Consider the following 22951-nt stretch of genomic DNA (forward strand, 5'->3'; position numbering starts at 1 on the left):
TTGAAATCTTTAAATGTTAGATAAAACGTGAACAATTGCAAACATATTCAAATGTAAAAACATTATTAAAGTTAGTAACATATCAACAATATTCGTATATCAATTAGGGCTACTAATTATTTTAATAAGGAAGAAATTTAATAGCTGTTCTCGATAAATTACTTAAGAAATCGGAAATGTTTTAATTGCTAGTAGATGAAAATCCAGTGCCTTAAATATTAAATGTAATGTGTCTATATAAACTTGTTTAAAGCTTGTTAATGTTTAATTTGAAAACAAACTTTTTTTTAAAATTACTATACAAAACATAAAACATTGACTTTTTTTTCTTTTTTGTAAGTGAGCTATTTAGTATGCATTTATCATTTAAAGTCTTTGGGCCTGAGAAGTTATGGCAATGGCTGATGCTGATCATTTTAAATTTTACAGGTAATGTATCCAGAAAAAAATATTTGGAAAATATACTGAATCCTTTAACATTATAACCACATTATTGTATCATTGATCTCACATCCTACGATTAGTAAAACATGTATATTTCCATTTGAAAAAATAATATTCTACCCACAAAAAGTACTTTCCAAAATATAATTTTCAATCATTTATTTTCCTGTAGTCGATGATTTTTTTTAATAACACATTATTTCTTTACGTTTATTACATGTTGCTTTCCATACCATGCAAATATTGCGTCGGATATCTTCCCATAACCTAAAACATAAAGAACGATAAAACATAACGAAAAATACAACAGGTCTATATAACAATGAAAATGGGCTATTATAGAGTAGACATTTTTATTTATATAAATATTCGTTTTATTTTTCCACTCAGCTGTTTCCTGCCAAGTGGTTACTGCAGGAAGCTACTCAACGGTCTCCAAATGTACTGAAGGATTGATTGCAAACGAAGATAGGTTTATATTCACTGGGAGTGCTTTATTAAATGGTACAGATGCTAATGAATGGCCTAGGATATTGACGTTTGAAATCAAGCCAGATGGTGGGAGTTATTCTGCTGTAAGTTCTTGAATCAGCGTGGAGGTATTAAGCATATTTTTAATACTTGATTTCTATATATTTTTCCTTTAGTAGGTGGTGTAATATCTACTAGCATTCACATTTGTGTTAATAAACTCCTTTGCTGGCGTTGGGGTATTATCATAAACTGTTTATCCACTTCGTTTTCTTTAACTGAAATTATAATCCGAAATTTTTTTAAAATTTCTTTTACAATTTCCACTCACTTTCAAAAAAATATATTACATTGAGAAGTAAAAGATTTCAAACCTGAAAGCACAGGGGACAGATGAAGTACAGCTCGCATTTTTCAGTGGCCTCGGCTTAAGAAGGGATATGATTGCCGAAAAAAAAATGCCTAGCCACCAGGTATAGGTCAGAGCAGGGAGGGCATTTGGATGGCCTACACAATAGAGCACCGGTTCTTAGGGATAGATTTAGTACAATATACCATCCCATCACAATATCTCTTCTATTACTTAATGTTACAGTTATGTAGTGGGGTGCCTGCGGTATCGTTGAACGATTTCACAAAGCTCTTGATTGTTGCTATATATATATATATATATATATATATATATATATATATATATATATATATATATATATATATATATATATATATATATATATATATATATATATATGTGTGTGTGTGTGTGTGTGTGTTAATAATTTAATTTTAATTTTCAAGCAAAATAGGTGTATTTTTTTACCAATTTTCGCATTGTCTGATGAATTTTCTAAATTGTTACACGTTTCATTTTTTTCTAATAAATATTATACAATGTGTAACAGGTTCAAGTTATTCTCGCTACACAACGCCATTGAAATAACAATAGAATTTATATTAAGGTTTGTGGAGTGGACTGTGTGTCTTGAAGTGTTATATTGTCCATTCGAAATTGTGTATTACACTATGGAACGTCCTTAAACAAAAGTCCCCAAAGTGGATTTATCATTTCAGACTTTTTTAAAATGTCAAAATGGTGTATCGCTATGTAGTGTATCATACATAAGAATACATTTGAAAAAGGTTAAAATTCATTATTGTAAATATGACACTGTGTTTACATTAAGTTGATCTCCATTAATCGTTTTCAGAAGTGCAACATGTATTTGAACAACTGTGCCTCCTCACTACCAACCTGCTCTTGTGCTTTAAAATCAGGCGACGAATTCAAATTGAAAATAAACTTCACAGCTACAGTAACATACAGTAACGTTTTAGGTCAATTTTCATGGTCTAATAAGGATGGTCGTCTTAAAGTTTCTTCGGATGAAATGAGGTTTCAACGTGTATTTAGTAAGCTTTCAGTTAACATTCTTACCAATTACTTTGATCACATTATCATTACATCATCATTACATCATCATTACATTATCATTACATCATCATTACATTATCATTACATTATCATTACAGTATCATTACATTTTCATTACATTATCGTTACATTATCGTTACATTATCGTTACATTATCGTTACATTATGGTTACATTATCGTTACATTATCGTTACATTATATTTACATTATCATTACATTATCATTACATTATCATTACATTATCGTTACATTATGTTACATTATCGTTACATTATCGTTTCATTATCGTTTCATTATCGTTACATCATTGTTACATTATCGTTACATTATCGTTACACTATCGTTACATTATCGTTACATTATCGTTACATTATCGTTACATTATCGTTACATTATCGTTACATTATATTTACATTATCATTACATTATCATTACATTATCATTACATTATTATTACATTATCATTACATTATCATTACATTATCGTTACATTATCGTTACATTATCGTTACATTATCGTTACATTATCGTTACATTATCATTACATTATCTCTACAATATTATCGTTTTTTTGAAATATAAAGGAACATTAAATTACAGTTACATTTTAAAATATTGTAATGTTTTCAGATAAAGATGACAATTTTTACAGCTTAAAACTAAACTCCTTGCCACTAGACCTCACCTCCTGTAATTTTAAAGTAACAGAGGGAAGTAATGACAATGTAACATCATGTTGTCCAACTGGAATTTCATGCACATCTACAATATTTTTCAATGGAACAACCTTAGCTTCTGGGAATACATGCGCTTCTTATCAACCAAAACAATCGGGAACCTATATCTTTTTATTTCAGCTTTGCTCTAACAGTAATTATAAAAAGACATACAGCTGTGATGTTTCTGTAGGTAAGCGTATTGATGGATTTTTATGAAAAATTTATTTTGTTTTACATAATACATACATCATGCACGTCATTAGCTAAAGTTATAATCATGGAAAAAGACATGTCTCTTATTTGGATTTATTGAAGTTGCAATGTTAAGAAAAACAAGTCTAAATCTTTGGATGGAAACATGAACAATATGATATATTGAATTGTATAGTTATGTAACAATATTTGTAATCGATTTACTGACATTAGTCCACCCCTGTATCAACGTTTCACGCATAGAAATTTAAAAAAAAACATTTCTCAACATCTTATTTAACAGCTAGGGTGAAGAACTGTTACTGTTATAATTAGTGATAACTCATACTTAACAAAGTTTTCCAAATACAGGAATTCTAAAGTGAAACTAAGATCTAGGAAACGAATATCGCTTTAGATAGTAAATACCATTGATGCCATTATACCATCCAGCCACGTTTCAACTAACGACACAAAAACCCACACTTCTTAGAATAAAATGAATTCAGCGAGTATGAACCTTTAATCAATGCACACACTTAGTTTAACAAACACCATTGATTAATTAAGCATTGGTAACTGTGTGTTGGCCAGCATAAATTTTAGTCTCTACTCGTATGTATTTAACAGAATGTTTGATAATTTGTCGTAATTATCTCGTGAATCATATAGCTGAGGGGTCGTCCATAAATGACGTCACACTCGTAGGGGGAACGGGGTCTGTAATTTTGTAACGGTGTGTGATTGGTGCGGGGGGGGGGGGGGGTTCAGATGGTGTGACATTACACTATTGCATCATAAAAAATCAATATTGGAAAACGAATTTTAGTCGTTATTTCGCGTTTTAGAGAACTTTTTAAAAATAAATTGTTATAGGAATTGATTAAAATACACTATGTTGACAGAGTTCAGACAAGATTTTGGAAAAAAAATATTTTAAAACATTTTAAGAAAAATTCAACTGCAATTTTTAGGGGGTTGTGTGACGTCATTTTAGGGTAAGGTCTGGCTTTTTGTGACAATGTGTGACGAAGGGGATGGGGGAAGGTAAAAATCGTCAAAAAAAATTGACGTCATTTATGGATGGTCGCTGAGATATATCGAGGATATTTTTGGTAGTTTTGGTTTTAGGAGCTGTTTCAAAATGGCCATTAGTAACAAGTATATATTTCTTGTTGTATTTCCATTGCACACAATTTTATGTTTTCTTAATGTGTAGATTTAATGGGTCCTGGGATTGAACTTCTTTAATATGTGTTTTTGTTTAAAGCAGAAATATCAAATTGATAAGTACAGTTATGGGGGATAAGAGATATAATCAAGAAAACAGTTTCAACTAATTTTTAAAAAAAATAAAATGACACTTTTCTATGCAACCAGAACTGAGTAATTTGACATCTTTTAGTGTCAAAGTTCAGCCTGCATTTATTCTTAGCTAGGACAAATTATTGCAACGAGCCGACCCGCGGCATATCATACGCCGCTATTTAGTTATTGTTTTTTCTACTTTTCAGTAATTCATAATTTGTGAATTCGATAGTACCAACGCTGCCACTGAAAATATTTCTTTAAAACACTATAAGTAGCTCGTTAAGGACGATACCCCCCCCCCCCTCCGTTACAGTAAACTCCACTTAGTTACTCCCCCCTACGTTTAAAATCGTTTCAAACTAAATTATCTGCCCCTAGTAGTCGTCACTAAACTCTGCTTGTAAACATTTAACGTGAACCAAAGCTCACCAGACCATGTAGGGATGCGGATGGTAGGGAGCGCGGTTACACCTTGTTTTCTAGAGTCTCCCAGAAGAGAATTATATATATATATATATATATATATATATATATATATATATATATATATATATATATATATATATAATAAGTTTTGAACTCAAAGTATTTAATAATGTTTTTTACTGTAATTGGACCTTTTGAATTTGTCTTCTAAAATATAACAAGTAGATTTCAATAATATTATTTCATCAAAATTAGGACAGAGTGGTCTAGCGGTAGTGAGCTGGAGTGCTAACCCATAAGTCTCGAGTTTGAATCCGCGTTCAAGTGAGCAGACCGTCCCTGAGTCCACCCGACGGTAATGGGTACCAAACTCAGGTTAGGGAAAGTAAAGGCGGCTGGGCATAGTGCTGATCACACTATCTCTACATAAGGGAACTTTACTTGTTTTAATTATCAATATGTTAATGATACTTATCAGCAAATGCTTGTGAAAAAAATTAGTAATGTGTAGTATCAAACTTTTAAAAGTATTTAGTGCTGGTTGGTGTTATTATTGGCATGTATCTTAATGTATTTTGTTATGTTTAAAATCAGAATACGGTCGATGGTAACATATCTCGAAATGGTGTAGAAGCATCAGGGTCGAGCCATCTATGTCTTTATCTATACCATATACCATTTTAGAATATAATATTTATTATCAGTCAAATGCTGTCGTATCTAAATTGTCTTGTCTATATTTACATTAATTGACTTTCTTAACTTTATAATTTCGAACTTTGTTTACAGAAACAATATGCTTTATTTGTCAAATTGTTATTAACAGTCAGTCTATCGTTCTTTATAAAATTCACAATCAAATTTTGAGAAGCCCGTCTCAATCTGGTTCGATTAACCGCCTCATGATAACTTGGTCTAAGCATCCTACTCACCCATAAACCTTTTAAGCTGGAACCACATGAAATCATTATTATTACAAACGCTCACAAAGAAGCAAATATTTGGAAAAAAGTCCCTTGTTGCAATTACAACACAGATTTAGCATTTATTTATATATTTCAATTCAATAAAATTGATAAAAACTAGTTGCTATTATTTGTATTTTATTTAAATGTATTTTATGTAATTGTGTTTTATAAACTTCAAGTTTCAAATCGCATACATATTTAAACGATATTTGCTCTTATTTCTTCTACATTGCTTTTTGAGATTTATGATTTTTGTCATCACATATTTTACTCTCATAGATTAGGTAAAAAGTCGTTATAAAATATATGCGTCAATTGATATTTTTAAATGTAATCCGTTATCCACTTCTTCTAATGCAGTTTGTTTCCCTCAATATTTGTCAGCAAAGTAAGATTTTTGCCATGCTATTTATCCATTAGATATGCTAATGCTTTACAACGATCGCCTTCTTTTATAAATACTATTTTAATATTATTTCTGTCCAAACAGCAGTAAACATGGTTTAAAGCATAAAGTTTTTGCTTTTCTACCCTTAAAATTAGATGGCAATTTTAATCACTAATGCACATACATCATATGTATATATATATATATATATATATATATATATATATATATATATATATATATATATATATATATGCCTATTCATGTTTTTATTATATACTCTTACATACATATATTTATTTGCATACCGTTGAGCAACTGGATGCTTTTTGCTTATATTAGTGCAAATTGCAATGTTTCTAAAATAAAATAATATAATCTTATATTTCTGCTCAGCTTGAACGTAAATAAATGACATTTTTTAACTTTAAAAACGCCTTGATTGGCTGCTCTAAGATTGTCCACATGTGTAAACTGTTAATACTATTAGTATAATATTATTTGTATTATTCTATGATGTTTATGTAGTTACATTAAAATTATTGTGAAATTACATTATTTATGAAACAAACAAAAAATTCTTTCTTTGAAATAAACAAAAACAAAATGCATCTTATAAATTTGCATTTATTTTTATTATTTTTATTAAACATAAAGTTATGAAAAAAAAGGTTTTGAAAAATTTATATGGAATGCGCATACTTATTTTTATGCAGTATGGTATATCTGCCAGAAGAAGAAAATTTTCATGATACGATTTGGATTACAAATGTGAAATATAAAAACGTTAATTTTTTACTAAATAAGTTCTGAAAATTTTCATAAAGTCTATTATCTCATTAATGCACAATAAATCCAATGATGGCAAAAGTAAACATTTTAAAATTAAAAAAAAAGAAATATATTATTTTTAGTTGACGTATAGTAAAGTGGATTTAAATCTCAATCTATGTATTTTTTTTGTGAAAAATTATTGCCGACACTTCTATGGATGCAATTAATGTAGAGTTTATTTAGCAAAATCTAAAACAAATAGGGATAAAGATTATTTTTTAAAATATTTATTTAAATGAGTTTCGTCAATTGGATTATGTTAATAATTTCTAATGACAGTATAATAAATTCTTATATTGTAAAACTTTAAGTTCTCTGACTAATTGTTTTGTAGTTTGCTTTTACATGTAGTGAATCACAGTCATAGAACCTTTGAAATTAAGTGTTACTGTATATTTTGTTATATTATTAGTGTATTAAGCATAATTTAGAGTTTACCATACCACAAATATATCCTCAGATCAACCTAGTGAACAAAAAGACCCAACAGTCACAATAATTATAGCGATTATTGTGTTAGGATCGTATATAATCGTCGTAGTTATTGGCAAGTTTGTTTCATATAATTCTAACATTTAAAACGATATATTGCCAAAAATTAACCTTTTTTATGATGCTCTTTGTGATTGAATATACATCATTACTCGGTTTAAATAGTCTTTACATTATTATTTTTATAAAATTATGATCGCAATCTTAATATTAAACCTCTTCTTTATTTTTATTTTTTAATTACGCTTAAATCTGATGATAATAAATATTTTTTTTTACAGTGACTACAGTTGTAATTTGTAGAAAAGGTAAGATCTTGTTTGCTCATATTTATAAGGAGGGTTGTGTGCGGAGATGAGGGGTAGGTAAGACATTTACTCTGTAAATTTAATATCAATAGTTTTTGTAGATTATTAAAACAAAACCTCGTTTATCATTTCAAGCCAATATGTCGAAGACCCTTTTGTCGTGAGGGCTTTTCTCAAATTAATTTTGTCGGGGTTATTGACTGGGCCACTTTTTCTCATCTGGGTTTATGGGGTTTCTTTACGAAGCCATTTATTGCTTAATACAAAAGAGACAATCTATATACTACTAAAAGTCAAGTTTGTTTACATGTTTGAATATTTATTTGTTTTTTTGTTTGTCCGATCGAGTATTGTGATATGTTCGACTCTATCTGGAGAGCTGTAAAATAGTATGTAGGTAGAGAATAATTTTTTAATGCAGACAGACTGTTAATCACAAATTTATTTAAAGACGTTAATTAATTAATTGATTTATTCATACGTAGAGTAACCCATTTTTTTTTAAAATGTTAAAACATTGACTAAACTTTGTGGGAATAGTGACGTCCCTTGATGTGTTTACTTTTTGGCGGACTCCATCATAGACTTTGTGGCCCATTCAAAAGTTTAACGCGTTCTAAATCTATTTTTCTGTCGGTCATAACTTTAACAATACGTCCGTTTGCTGTATTTATTACGTTCCAACACTTATATAAATTTTCAACTGTCCTTTTCATTTAGTTTTACAATAAATTTCTCTAGGTCTAAAGATCAGCTGTCGAAGGAAAGTTATTTATAGATCTAGATCTAGAATCTAGAATCTAAAAATCTAGGTCAAATCAAAGATTTATTAGTTTTAATACAATAAAAAAACGAAACTTTAGCAAACCAGTCGTAAATCTAGAATATAGATAATTCTATCTAGATTTAGATAATAATGAGTTTCTATATACTAAACTATTTTAGACCTTTATTATTTTATATAAATCTTTGTTTGTATAGCTATGAAATATGCTAATTAGGAAATGCTGGATGCAGGGCCTATTTGCATAACTTAAGATTCATACGCGGCTTCTATACCGCTAAGTGTGCAAAATTATAGATGTAAACTCTGGATATAGCTCAGTCGTAGATCTAAAATATAGATAATTTTCTATCTAGATTTAGATAATAATGATTTTCTATATACTAAACTATTTTAGACCTTTATTATTTTATATAAATCTTTGTTTGGAATATGGTAATTTTGAAATGCTCGCTCCGGGCCTATAAGCGTAGCTAATGATTAGATCTAGATTCTAGGTCTAGCAAGAAAAACTAAACATAAGAAGACTTAAGCAAAAGAGTCGTAGAATCTAGACTAGATCTAGATAATTCTATCTAGATCTAGATAATTTCAGACCTTCTTTATTTTATATAAATCTTTGTTTGGCTAATTTAAGATAAAATTTAATTTGAAAGTTACTACTACTAGAGTTAGATCTAGATCTATGCGCGTAAGGAGACTCAAAGTATAGTATAAAACTTCACTGGTAATGTCACGAGTAAATAGCTAAGTTGGTAGTGAGGTCGGCTCTCATGCGGGTGGCACAGGTTCTAGACCAATTCGTCAATGATTTTTTTTTTTTCAATTTTTTTTTTAGATGTAAATAATAAAGTTGCCTATCTGAACTTGGTAGGATACAGGGCTGGTGAAGTAGAGTTTGTCTGTTTCTTTGTCCTAAGCATATGAAAGGATAGTGTGGTCAGAGACATGCTCGGCTGGAATGGTTTTTTAAACGATAAAAACATGTTGTCTGAGACTTGGCGGGACACTGGGCAGGTGAAGTAGAGTTGAGTAGGTCACCTGTGACGTCAGTATATGAAGGGATAGTCCGAAATCGGTGTTTTCGGTGTTTTTAAAAGATAAAAAATAAATTTTTGAAAGTGGGGTCTGTTTTTTTGTGACGATAAGTGACACTGCAGTAGCGTAGCGAGGAGGGGGGGGGCGGGGGAGGGGAGGCAGGGGGGGGAAGGAAATGTGGAGGGGGGAAGGGGGGGGCGGGGGGGGGGCGACATATGTTGGGGCGCCAAAATGGTTTGGAAAAATAAATTGAAAGGTTGAGTGGGGTTCAAATGGAAAGTTTGAGTGGGGGGGGGGTGCACATCAAAAGTTTGAGGGGGGGGGGGGGGTTGAAAATCGAAATCTTGGGGGGGGGGGTGTTAAAATCGAAAAGTTTGTCCCCGGGCGCCGGGAAGGGTCGCTATGCCACTGAGTGACAGACGTGATGTTTTTTGATGGATGACCCCCGAAACCCACAGTTATCCAACGGATGACGGGTATTCTAGTTAATAATAACATTCTCATCCGATAATGATTAGATGTGCAAAACTTTAAAATGGCTTCGGACGTACGAGGCGTATTATTTGTAAGGTTATGAAAGCAACCTTTTAAATAATAGTTTGTAAAATATGGTAAATAAAGGTCCAAACATTTCGACTGTATAGTTAGCATTTGTATTTTTGAGCTGCTATATTTTTTGTTTATTGTTTATATATATAATCTGGTGGTTAGTATAAATAAAATATACAAATAGAACATTTTTAGGCCGTTACTATTGATCTATGACTATTATATTGTATATCCTGATGTTCATTACACCAACGCAGACCTTCATAAAAAAGAAATTAATTCAATATAGGTTTTATGTTAATAATACATAACACATCGTCCTTTGGAATCTCCGTAATTTAGTACTTTATTTAACGTATGTACAGAGTAGCGTGTATATTTCCAGTAGGTCGAGGCTTTATCTAAAAACTATTGCATTACACGTCTCAGAATGGTTTCCCAAACCCAAAACAGTTTCCGTTGTTTGAGTTTCAGTAGTTTTCAACATATTCCAACTTTGTAATTAGTCATAAATCAATCAGATATTGTAATCAAACAAATAGTAATTTTTTTAACAAAGTTGAATTAACTGTAATATATTTCTATAAATATTGTCAAACCTAAGTCGAAATTTGATCTGTTTTAACTTCATGGTTATGGATCACAGAAGTAGCAAGCTGTTGTCAAAATAGTAGGCCTACTTTTTCGGTTTGTATTGATTTATGATCGTTAAACTGTATGAAAATGTAGAGCCCAGAAAGTAGGATACTCAGATATAAATGTTTATTTTAAAGAAATAGTATGTTTTGTGTAATATATGACAAAAATACAAAGATATCAATTATAAAGGTGCTGATAAGATCAATTTACAATTTTCATTTTTGTTTAATAGGATGCTTTTTACGAAGATGCCCGCTGTTCCACTAAATCTGAGGATAACAACCTAGGAAAAAGTAATAGGGCTGGTAAGTAGGTCACCAACCAGTACTACGCCTCAATAAAACCTGTATGAGCCATAGATCTGGTTGGTGACCTAATTACCAGCCCTATTGCCAGCAAACACCTTGCGTCTAAAATGGTGTCTATAAATAGCCTATATACCTGCTGCTAAATAAAGGCGCGATGAAGGATATTTAAGTAAACAAGTCTACACAACAGTGAACCATCTCTTGTTTAATAGTAAGATTTAAAGGCAACATAATCAAATACTATGTGTGTTTTAAGGCAGGAAAACAACCTTGAAGAAATAGGTCAAGAATCGTTCTTTTTACATTTTGTATACCAAGCCTACCAGTGTGTATGGAATGGCATTTCGAAAATACAAATAATGTTACATATGTATTTTGATACAAACAATTTGAGTAATAAAAAGTAAAAAAAAAAATATTGCTTCAAGTTTTTAATATTACACAACCATATTTATATTTATTTACACACATTATACGTGTATACTTCGCATAGCAACAAACATAATACTTTATGAATAATATCTGCTGCCATCTAAGATGAAATGAATTTAATTTCAACTGTAAATTCAACAATCCACTAACATTTGTATTTTGTAATTTACAAGATCGTAGCATAAAATATTTCAAACAATGTTTACCAGAAACCGTCGCGTGTGTTTATTCAGCAAAAACTGCAAACTAGGTTAGCTGTGAATCAAGTACCTACACCATCGAAATGATAATAATTTATCATAGGCAATTTTTTTTTCTACGTACCTCAGTTAAAAACTAACATTGGAGGAAAACCAATATCAAAGAAAGTTGCAACATTTACCTAGATTTGGAGGACTGTAACATGAATAGAACAAATGTCCTATCAACATTTTCTAAAAACCTGCCCTAATTAGTTCTAAGCAATATATATATATATGTATGTATGTATGTATATATATATATATATATATATATATATATATATATATATGTGTGTGTGTGTGTGTGTGTGTGTGTGTGCTAGCATCTGGTTACAAATCTTTAGGTTTTGTGAACGTTATTTATTTATTACAACCTAGCACAATCTTTGTATTTAAATAAGTTTGTAAGTCTGCTATATTTCCTCTTGCATAATATAACGCTATATAACATCGCTTCAGTATTCTTAACAATCAGATCATATAAATACTCGACGCTACTGCTTTGAAATGAAACAAAACTAACTATTCCTAAGTATATTCACTATATAAATGTAGCGGCTGAATGTTTAACATCCATGTATGGTTTACTGCCCTGAACGTTTGAACCAGGAAATAAATAGTTTGTGTGACTTTGTAAGCTATAACGATACATTGTACTCTTCTTCTTATTTACATCCGGCCAGACTTTGACTTTCGTCTATAATGAGTGCTGAGTATCTTGATGAATTTTATCTAACAAAAATCAACTTGAACCTTTTGATAAAGAGGGCCCAGTCCCATATTTATGCTTGTTTTGGCAAATGTAATAAAATACTCCCTCTGTTTAAAAAGAACTGTAATGAAACTCAATAATTAGCAACAGGGGCGTAGCGAGGGGGGGGGGGGGGGGGGGGGGGGCGGGGGGTGCGGACCGCACCGGGTGACACAATTTAGGGGGGTGACACCAAGGCAAAAAATAGCAGAATATATAGAGAAAAATTTAAGGGGGGGGGTGCAAATAGAAAGTTTGAGGGGTGGGGGTGCAAATCGAAAACTTGAGGGTGGGGGGTGCAAATCGAAAATTTGAAAGTTTGTCCCCGGTAAGGGTCGCTACGCTTCTGGGGGGGGGATGACCGCACCGGTTGACACCCGACCTCGCTACGCCACTGATTAGAAAAACACGGAGTGCTTATATTAAAAAAAGAATGTAACTATGACTTCATATTTATTGCATGTTATTCTGTCAAGAACAATAACTCAATATTTACACATTTATTCTTTATTCTTCAGTTTATATCGAATTGTCTCCCTCCTTCATTTTTTAATAGCTTAACGGATTTTTAGATAGATTTGATTGGTTTAGACACAATTTACATTACAAAATACAGTATTTCTATTTATAGTGTAAAATACAAGTTAAACAAAAGTAGAATTTTTTTTTCCTTGAGTTTTAAAACGATAACTAGAATGCGAGCGCTTCTATTACACTTAATACCATGTTAATATATTAAAATAAGTGACAATCAAAACATTAAAAATGTGTGTTTGATATGTTTCGATATTTATTTAAGAAGAACAGCCATAATTTTTTTCCAATTTTAGATGAAAACTTATTACGTATTGAGAGCAAGAACTTGTATTTCAATTTATTTTCCTAAATTAAATGTTTGTAAAATTTAAATAAAAGTTAAAATTTTATATTACAACATTTATACGATACACATACATGTAGTTTTCATTTAATCTAATAATATTTTATTTCTCATTATAAGAGAATATAGTATATATTTGAGATGTTTTTGAATCGCACAAAATTGTAAATATCATTTATGCTTCTAAACAACCCATTGCAGTATTCGATTTAAATATATTTACAGTAATATTTAAATAACTAAACAACATAATTTAACTAAACAACATAATAATTTCAACGTAAAAAATACACTTGACGTTAAATCTAACAGTAAAATTATCATATCCGCCAATATTTGTTGGTAAAACTATTAGATAAGTAGTCATAAAAAATAACTCTAAACTGGATGTTAAATGTCGGAGAAGGGGAGGGGGTGCACAAAGCAAACGAGACAGAAATAGTTCATTTTCAAATATATTTTTTTTAATTACTACAGATAAAGGGGGATAATGTGCGAAGCAGCAGGCGCATCCACCTATGTTTCCGTACCGTGAGTCAGGTACCCAGAAGATTTGCATGGATTCAGAGACGGTGCCCGCAATCCGAACTCAGGACTTTTGGGTTAGAACCCGGGAGCTCAACTATCGACCACTCCGTCCCGTATAAAATATAAATTGTACTTTAAATTAAAAGCTAGAACATGTGATTTTAAAATTGCATTTCGTACCATATATAAAAAAACATCAAACGAAATATAATAATACATCTGTTAATGTCCTGTTTACATATCGTCGTCCATATGGTAGTGTATCTAGGGTTTCCGAGAGCGCTGCTTTACGTCCTAATACCTAGGCGGTCGCTGCATTGTGTTTTCTCAATATTGCTGTACAGTAACCTCATGATAAATAGCAAATAAAATATTAGACGATTATCCACTAGTTAATTAGAGTAATACCGTTTTACTACTCCTACAAATATACACCACGTCGTATACATTTAGCGGTATGCAATGAACGTTTCTGCAAAGAGTTCCTACTAAACGTATAGGCCTACATGTTTAAGCAGACATTAAGCCCTACATAAAACTGCGGTCCATTTTTGCAGTAGAAAATATATTCTGCAGTGACGTTTTGAACCAGGAAGTTAATTAAAAAGGATTTTGTGTACGTAATGTAGCAGTACGGTTTACAGATGACGAGGAATTTATCATAGAGATTTTGCCATGCTTAATATATCTTTTGTGTTAGAGAATTTATCCGTCCTTCTATGATGAGTGTTAACTATCTGGTTGACATTTTAATCAAGGTTGAAAACAACACGCTTTTACGCTGAACAGTATTATCTAATATTTTTGCATGCCGACATTTTAAAAACAAATGTTATTTATATCATGAAATAAAATATTAAAATAGTACAACAACAAAAAATAGTAATTCAACGAATTTTTTTTTTAATAATTGTAAAGAAAAATTTTAACCTTCTGTTTAAAAGAATACTGCCATGGAAAGAATCATATATACAGAAAAATATAACTTTATATTCAATACTTGAGCACATACAGCTTATAATGAATATATTCCCAAAACTTAACGTAAGTGTTTGTGTTATGCTGTGTAGGAAATATGTCTATTCAGGTAAGTAGAATTTTAATTAATTCACTTCCTTGTCTACTTCTAACACATGAAGTTGAATACATGTGTAGTTAAAGTGACACTGCTAAGTTATATATCAGTCGAACTAAAATCACATAAAGACTAGAGGAATATTGATTTATTTATTTGTTGATCAACACTTCAAATATGGATTATGATGTAAACAAAGTGGCTATTCAATCATTTGAAATTTAAAACTCGGTTGCTCGAAGGTATGGTTGAATATTAATAAATTGAATAAGATGCTTAGATTAGTCATATGATAGCACGCATTATTATATCAAGAAAGCTGGTTATAATTAATCCATTGTTTTAATGTATTATTTAGCATTATCTGGCGTCCTATTTTTATTAAGTGAGTAATAACAATGAACCATAACTACGAAACTAAAATTAAGAAGTCAAACTCAGTAAATAAACTTTCTTAAACCACATGTAAGTTAAAAGATAAATCACGCTAGGAATACACATAGAATGAGCGAAGCCCAAGGCATTAAACACCATGATTACAGACGACGTAATTGTTGTAGAATAAATACTTGCCTATTTAACAATATGTGTAAGTTTCAATATCGCCAGTCAGTGCGATCTGGGTCAAGTAGACAAGGCTTTTAATGTTCCAGCACACTAGATCGCTACATACATTTCTTTACGGCACTCATGCTATAGTAAGAACGTCTTCCATTCTTTAGAAAAATCAAATAGCTATACAGTAATATCTTTGTGCTTAACGTCTTGACTTTTTATGGTCAACATTTTAAGTTATAGTAAGGTCTTTAAATAGTTAGCTGTAACAACCCCGAAACTTATTAGATCTGGATAATTTAATGTGTGAAAAATAATAATAATCTGTTTCATAATACAAAGGTCATTTTGATTTTGATTTATTTTTTTGATATGGAAAAATATAATAAAAGTGTCCTCATTTAGGATTTAGAAACTTATATCAAGTGTGAGAATGCTAGCAGACAAGACAATACTATTCAGCATATTTCTCATAAATCTATTCTTAACAACATGTAAGTACACATTATTTAACTGATTTAAAAGTAATGGTTTATAACAAGAAACGAAATGACAAAATATATTTATTAAATCAAGCATTTGTTCATAAAATAATTATATTTTAACACGTTTTTCTTAACTCAGCTTCGCGTTTGTTTGTTTGTTTGTGGGTTTGTTGTTAAAATTGACAACGAAAATTAGCCCACTTCTGATTGCTCTAGAGATCTGAAATTTGGAATGCAGGCTATTTTCGCCTAACAATTTCAGATGCAATCATAAAAACTAGCAATTAGATACCTAAATTAGCTTAAGTAAATTACGCCCCAAGGACCATAAAATCGAGGACATGATTTCTAAACATACCGACAAGACTTCGGCCCCAATCGATGTGAGCGCGCTGGCCGTGATCGTATAGTGGTTAGTACTTCGCGTTGTGGCCGCGACAACCCAGGTTCAAAAAACGTTTTTTGTCAGTCATCACAAGAACCTGCACAGCTCGAGGAAGCACAAAAGAAAAAATTATTTTCTACTTTTTAGTCCACAAAAAAAAACGTGGTTTTTTAAAAAGTTTTTTTTAAAGTATTTTATTGTTCAATGGAATTTAAGGCTTCAGCGTTTTACTAATAATAACAGATGTATATGGGAATCGTATCTGAATAAAGTATATATATGTTTATATATATATATATATATATATATATATATATATATATATATATATATATATATATATATATATATGTATATATATATATATATATATATATATATATATATATATATATATATATATATATATATATATATATATATATAATATTATATTTTACAGATTGCACTGATGTTATATGTGAACCTGCTGAAATAGAAACGAATCACACAATTAGCTGCAGCAATTCAGCAGTTAATAATAGCATATCGTGGTATAAGTTTATTAATTCTATCGAAGTTATCGTATCTGAATGCTACAAAAACACAGGGTGTCGAACATCATTTGATTGGCTCTTGTCTGCAAAAATAGAATTCACCAACAACAAGTTTATTAGTACATTACTTATGTATAATGTTCGTCAGGGACCGAATGCATATTACGCTTGCAGTATTGATTTTCAACGTTATGTAAATGTCTGCAATCCCTTAGAGTTCTACAGTAAGTAAGATAAATTATTGATCTATAATATGAAACTATCTATACTCCCATACAGATAGTTTAAAAAATATGCATTTTTCTTAGCAAAGTACGTTAGGTTAACTAATTGAATTAATTAAAATGTAGATACATTATTTAAATTTGCGAAGTTCCTAATTTGATAATCCAACTACACTATTAGTCTTTACGCTATCAATCCATCAATCAAACAATTGTCCTTAAATCCGTAGGTCAGTTGGGACACAACGTTTGATTTTCCCATTCTTGTCTTTTGTCATTTATTGCCCCAAGTGATTCGGTAACCGACAGCCCAGTCTATACAGTGTATTTTGTAAAACGCTGTTTAGGAAACTGTTTGCATTTAAATTTAAAACCATATTTTTTTTTATTAACACACGATTATTAAACTTACATGTTCATACATTTAAAATAATGCATCGTTAACGCGTGTATAGATATTTTAGATTATAAAAATTAATACATCATAAAAACATTAAATGTTTTAAATCATCTAATGGCATGTGTAAGTTAACATTCTTACTTCTACACAATATTTTTTTTTACTTCTAAAAATAATTGTTTTATTTCGAGATTATGTATAACTAAAATATGTGTTTGTTTCCTTTGAACTTGCAGGCAAACCAGAAGGACTACAATGTAACGAGCCACGAAATGTCAATGACAAGAACGAAATTTATATCTTTTGTAGTATTAGCAAAGTCTATCCTTCGGCAAAAATGTCGCTTAAATTTTTACAGTTTGTAAGTATTTACATCTTCCAGTTATCTTAAAATTGAATACACATCGGATGCAAAAACTCAAATATTTAACGATGAATAAATTTCGTTTTATAGGTTTTTTTTGCGCGTATCGCTCTAAATATAAATATTTCAAAATCTATTGATAATGCTTTAATTTATAATTTAGTAAACGTTGAATATTACACATTTAACATGCTTACATCTGATTTACAAAATTGTCATAGTTAAGGTTAGTGTATCAATGTACTATGTTTTTGCTTTACAGGAGAAAATAGTCGCCTGTGTGAATGAGACAAACTCAACAGGAGTCATTACTTGTCAAGACTATATTTCTGTGGTGAATTTAAAACCAGGCATAAACTTCATTGATATGTTGGTCTATCCTAATGTTTCTGGTGGGGAAAAATATGGCGTTAAACAACGGTTGAATAAAACACTAAGTAAGAATATGCTATTTTTAATTATGCCGTTACAAAAGTTTATTTAATACATTTTGAGAAGTATGAATGCAATTTACACGTACCAAAATAAATGTTATAATATTTGACAACATCATTGGAATAAAAAATTAGCGAGGGTTACCTTTCTTTTCACATGCGATGTTGCAAACAGACTAATGGTATTCAAATGTGTATTTATCATTAATAAACAGAGTAGATTTTTAGTTGTACTGTTTCCAGCACATAGGAATTCATACTGTCAAATGCAGCAATCATTATAAGAATAGTGTAGTGTACTTAGTCTTGAAGATTGTTTAGGCATATCTTAATAACAAGACAGCCCACCTTCTCTGGACGATGTTTAAAAAATATAAAATGCATATATAAAATATATACTTTATCCAGTGTTCAACCCCCTAACCCTGAAAATAAAATGCGTCCTTCAGAATGTTTCAAGTGTCCACCCCCCCCCCCCCCACCATCACCCCCTACCTTCCGAGTAATGTCGTCTTAAAGAAACACTACTTACTCTCCCTCATAATAGTCAGCGTATTATTTTAATGATTGTGAAACATATTGATGTACCGACATCGGAAATTCAGAGATATATCAACAATGTGGCATGGTTATCTTTATGCAACTTGCGTGTTAGGCAAAGCCAGTCTTCCACCTTTATAACTAAGGGTGTATACGTTTTATAAACATTAGGCCCACACTATGAGCAAACGATGTGTTAAGCACTAGCTATATATATATATATATATATATATATATATATATATATATATATATATATATATATATATATATATATATATATATATATATACATATTGTATATATTCAAAAATCTTCAGCTTTCCCGCAGGCATCTCTGAGTGCAGATTGCTTGCAGATTTTAAATGTAACCAAAGGCTACGTCAAACAAGGGGACGTGGCTAACTGTACGTGTTATATCAAGACTCAGGGAGACCCACCTGGAAGTCTACAGTGGTACTACAGTAATGGCACAGCAATACAAAACATCAAACTTAGTGATACAGCTACGTTGCAAGTGAGATTTAACGATAGCAGTAAGTATAGATCTAGCTAAAAAGAGATGCAATAAATACCTAGTAAAACACAATGTAATATTCAAATAGATTCAAAACCGTATTAGGCTTACATTTTTATAATACAATAATTCAATCATCAAAGGAAATCAAAGACTTAACATTTTTTAATGTGAATATTAAAACGGTTAGAATATTGAATTATATTTTTTCTAAAACTATTTAATTATATTCATCCAGATACAAACAAAAGCTATACGTGCACGGCGTACTCGGCTTTAGGAACAGACGATGGTGGCTTAGATTTTACAGTTCAAAATTCATGTACGTATGGTAATGGTGTAATAAGGAAAGCTTTATAAACGATCATGTATGAAATTATATCATACCTATTAAAAGTGTCCAAAGTTTTAAAAAACGTATAATTTCAATGTGCGTAGCATGTGTATTATCTTTCTATATTTGGTGACATATCTTCTCCAAATAATATGAATTGCGTTCATTATTGTTTATCTACAGATGGTCCGGATTATGTTGCATTATTTACAACTGACAGCTCGTCTGTGTATGACGCGTGCACTGGTAGCATTAATGTCAACTTCATGTGTTCCATTTTTAAACAAAGTGTGGCACCTGAGCCGACTGTATCTATAAGTCTACTTAATGGTGAAATGCTTGTCTTGAACACAAATCACAATTCTACCCATTACATTTACAAATCATCATACAAACCGAAAAGTTCCGGATATTTTACCTTTAGGTGTAAGGCCATGAACTCAATCTTTAATGAATTGGAAAACGTTGGAACTGCAACCATTTTTATTGCAGGTATTTAGATATATCATTTATTTTTCATGATTACATAATAGACTTTACTATTTTAATTTTTCAAGTATTAGTAAACACAAATTTCGCAATAAGATTTAGTTGCACAAGCCGAGTATCATAGATCAATTTGAAAACCTATATAAATAATATTTGTTTCCTGCAGGTCCGCCATCAAAACCACCTAATATAATATTGGGAAAGTCACAGTTGATTGAAAGTGGTGGCACGATTGGTCCAATAAAAGAAGGTTCTAGCCTGGAGATTATGTGTCAAGTGGAGGGAGGATTCCCTAACAGCTACACAATGACCGTGTCGTGTACAGAAAGTTACTCTAACTCCACGATAAACAACAGTGGTGTCAGCTTGTTACTGAGAAAGGTTAGCAGAACTTTCAATGGCATAAGGTGTACTTGTAAAGCTTTGCATGTAACATCTTGTTTCACAAATAATACATCCAGTGCAAATCTTAATATTACATGTACGTTTATTTATTTATTTATTTATTTATTTAATTTTATCTTTTTCTTAAGATCGAGTCAAGTTATTTATTAGAAACTAGTGGCTCTTTAATATAGTTCAGTACTTTAAAACTATGCATCAGCTATTAAGAATCGAAGTATGTGTACATTATAATACTTGCTAAAATTAAAGTTTCAGTTCTCATAATTATAATAAATTATACAAATGTTGTATCTTACAGATCAAGCGGTAATACAACAATTTACTGCAAATTCTAATACTGACAATCTCACAGTTTCAAACAATACTCAAGTTACTTTCTCATGTATCGTCGATAGTAATCCACCACCCATTGTTCAAATTTTAAGGGAATTAACTGTACACAACCTAACAAAACGAATGTACTGTGAGGATAGTGGAGAATACATATGTAAAGCCCATAACACTGAATTTATACAGGCAGATCAAAGGTCACTTATAGTATATATTCTATGTAAGCCACTTTTGTTAAAATCATAGAAATGCTGTTTTTTTTTAAATTTTATTTTGGTTAAAACGTAACTGTTCTTTAATATTGACATTTAATATTATTTTCACAAGAGTAAGAAAATGAAAAATAAAAGGCATTTTGTATTTTATATTATACATTGATAACCGTTTAATTAGCTTTATTGAATACACTAATAATTTTTTATATTTAATTTCCAGGCCAATTACAGCTGCGTAACAATGCTTATAACAATTCAGCCTTTATGGTGTTGTATGGACACAATGCGATAATTGAAATTGATGTTTTTGGTTTTCCCAATCCTATAAGTTATTCTTTATATAAAATAGAATTCGGAAAGGAAACCGAGAATTCCAACACATATATATTTGGCTTAGTAAGCAAAATGTATACTTTTGAATATAAAAATATGGTGTTGCCTTATGGAAGGGTAACTTTAACTCTATACAATATAACAACAGAAGACTTCACAAACTATACACTGAGCTTATCTAATGGTATTGGGGATGGACTCTGGTACAGTTTTATTTTAATACAAGGTAGGCGAACAATTTAATTCATATTTATATAAAATTACCTTGACATATTGATAAAATAGGTTAATGATCATGATATTTAAATTCTGGGCTTTGCCCTTTGGGATAACAACATTAGCTTACTCAGTTAGTTTTTCATCATTAACAAACTTCCCACAGCTGAAAATGTTACTATGTTTTTACAAAAAACAAGTCATCAAGATATTTACTATCAATGCATTTTTTTTCAGTAGATAATAAAACAAATTATACTGACGTAATTGCAGCTGCTGTCGGAGGTGTATTAGCAAGTGTCATCTGTATTGCTTTCATTATTTTTATTCTCTTAAGACGTAGGTTGCTAATTCTTTAGTTTTTTATCCACTTGAATCTTTAGTACATAATTACATTAATACTTAACATAAAAAATATGTTATACGACTACTACAGGTAAACATTTGCTCAAGTGTACACGAGAAAATAATTGGTGAGTGAAAGAAATGTATAGATACAGTCTATGTGTAAACAAACGTTATTAAATATATATGTATTTGCATATATATATATATATATATATATATATATATATATATATATATATATATATATATATATATATATAGGCCTATATATTTATATTAATATATACAAATATATATACATGTATACATATATACGTATATGTATATGTATATATATATATATATATATATATATATAGCTTATAAAATTGTTTTATATGAAATTTAAAATATGTCATATTAAAAAAAAACTGTATTTGACTTTGTATTTTCAAATACTATTTACATTGGTCAAGAACGATAACTCAATAATTACACACTTAATTATTTAATCGTTAGTTTATAGCTGATTGTCCCCCTTCGCTTGTCAAGTAATCTAATTGCTTAAAGAATGTATGTAGTTTTGGTTGTTTTAGATAAAATCCACATGCCATCATGATTTATTTCTTTTAACAGTATGAAATGCAAGC

The 22951-nt window shown here is 30.4% G+C and overlaps 1 protein-coding gene across 1 annotated transcript; it reads left to right on the plus strand.

Moving 5' to 3' along the window:
* The first annotated feature begins 353 nt into the window (after positions 1–353).
* LOC131958394 (uncharacterized) lies at positions 354–21456 on the plus strand. The gene is made up of 11 exons (XM_059323402.1): positions 354–429; positions 835–1019; positions 11229–11301; positions 17227–17397; positions 18034–18158; positions 18424–18598; positions 19456–19671; positions 19891–19974; positions 20170–20478; positions 20642–20956; positions 21179–21456. Exons 1-11 carry the CDS (start codon positions 354–356, stop codon positions 21454–21456), a joined length of 2007 nt encoding a protein of 668 aa, XP_059179385.1.
* The last annotated feature ends 1495 nt before the right edge of the window (positions 21457–22951 follow it).

The sequence above is a fragment of the Physella acuta genome, unplaced genomic scaffold (assembly GCF_028476545.2).
Source record: "Physella acuta isolate Inbredline_101_S28 unplaced genomic scaffold, ASM2847654v3 ptg001325l, whole genome shotgun sequence".
NCBI classification, from domain to species: domain Eukaryota; kingdom Metazoa; phylum Mollusca; class Gastropoda; family Physidae; genus Physella; species Physella acuta.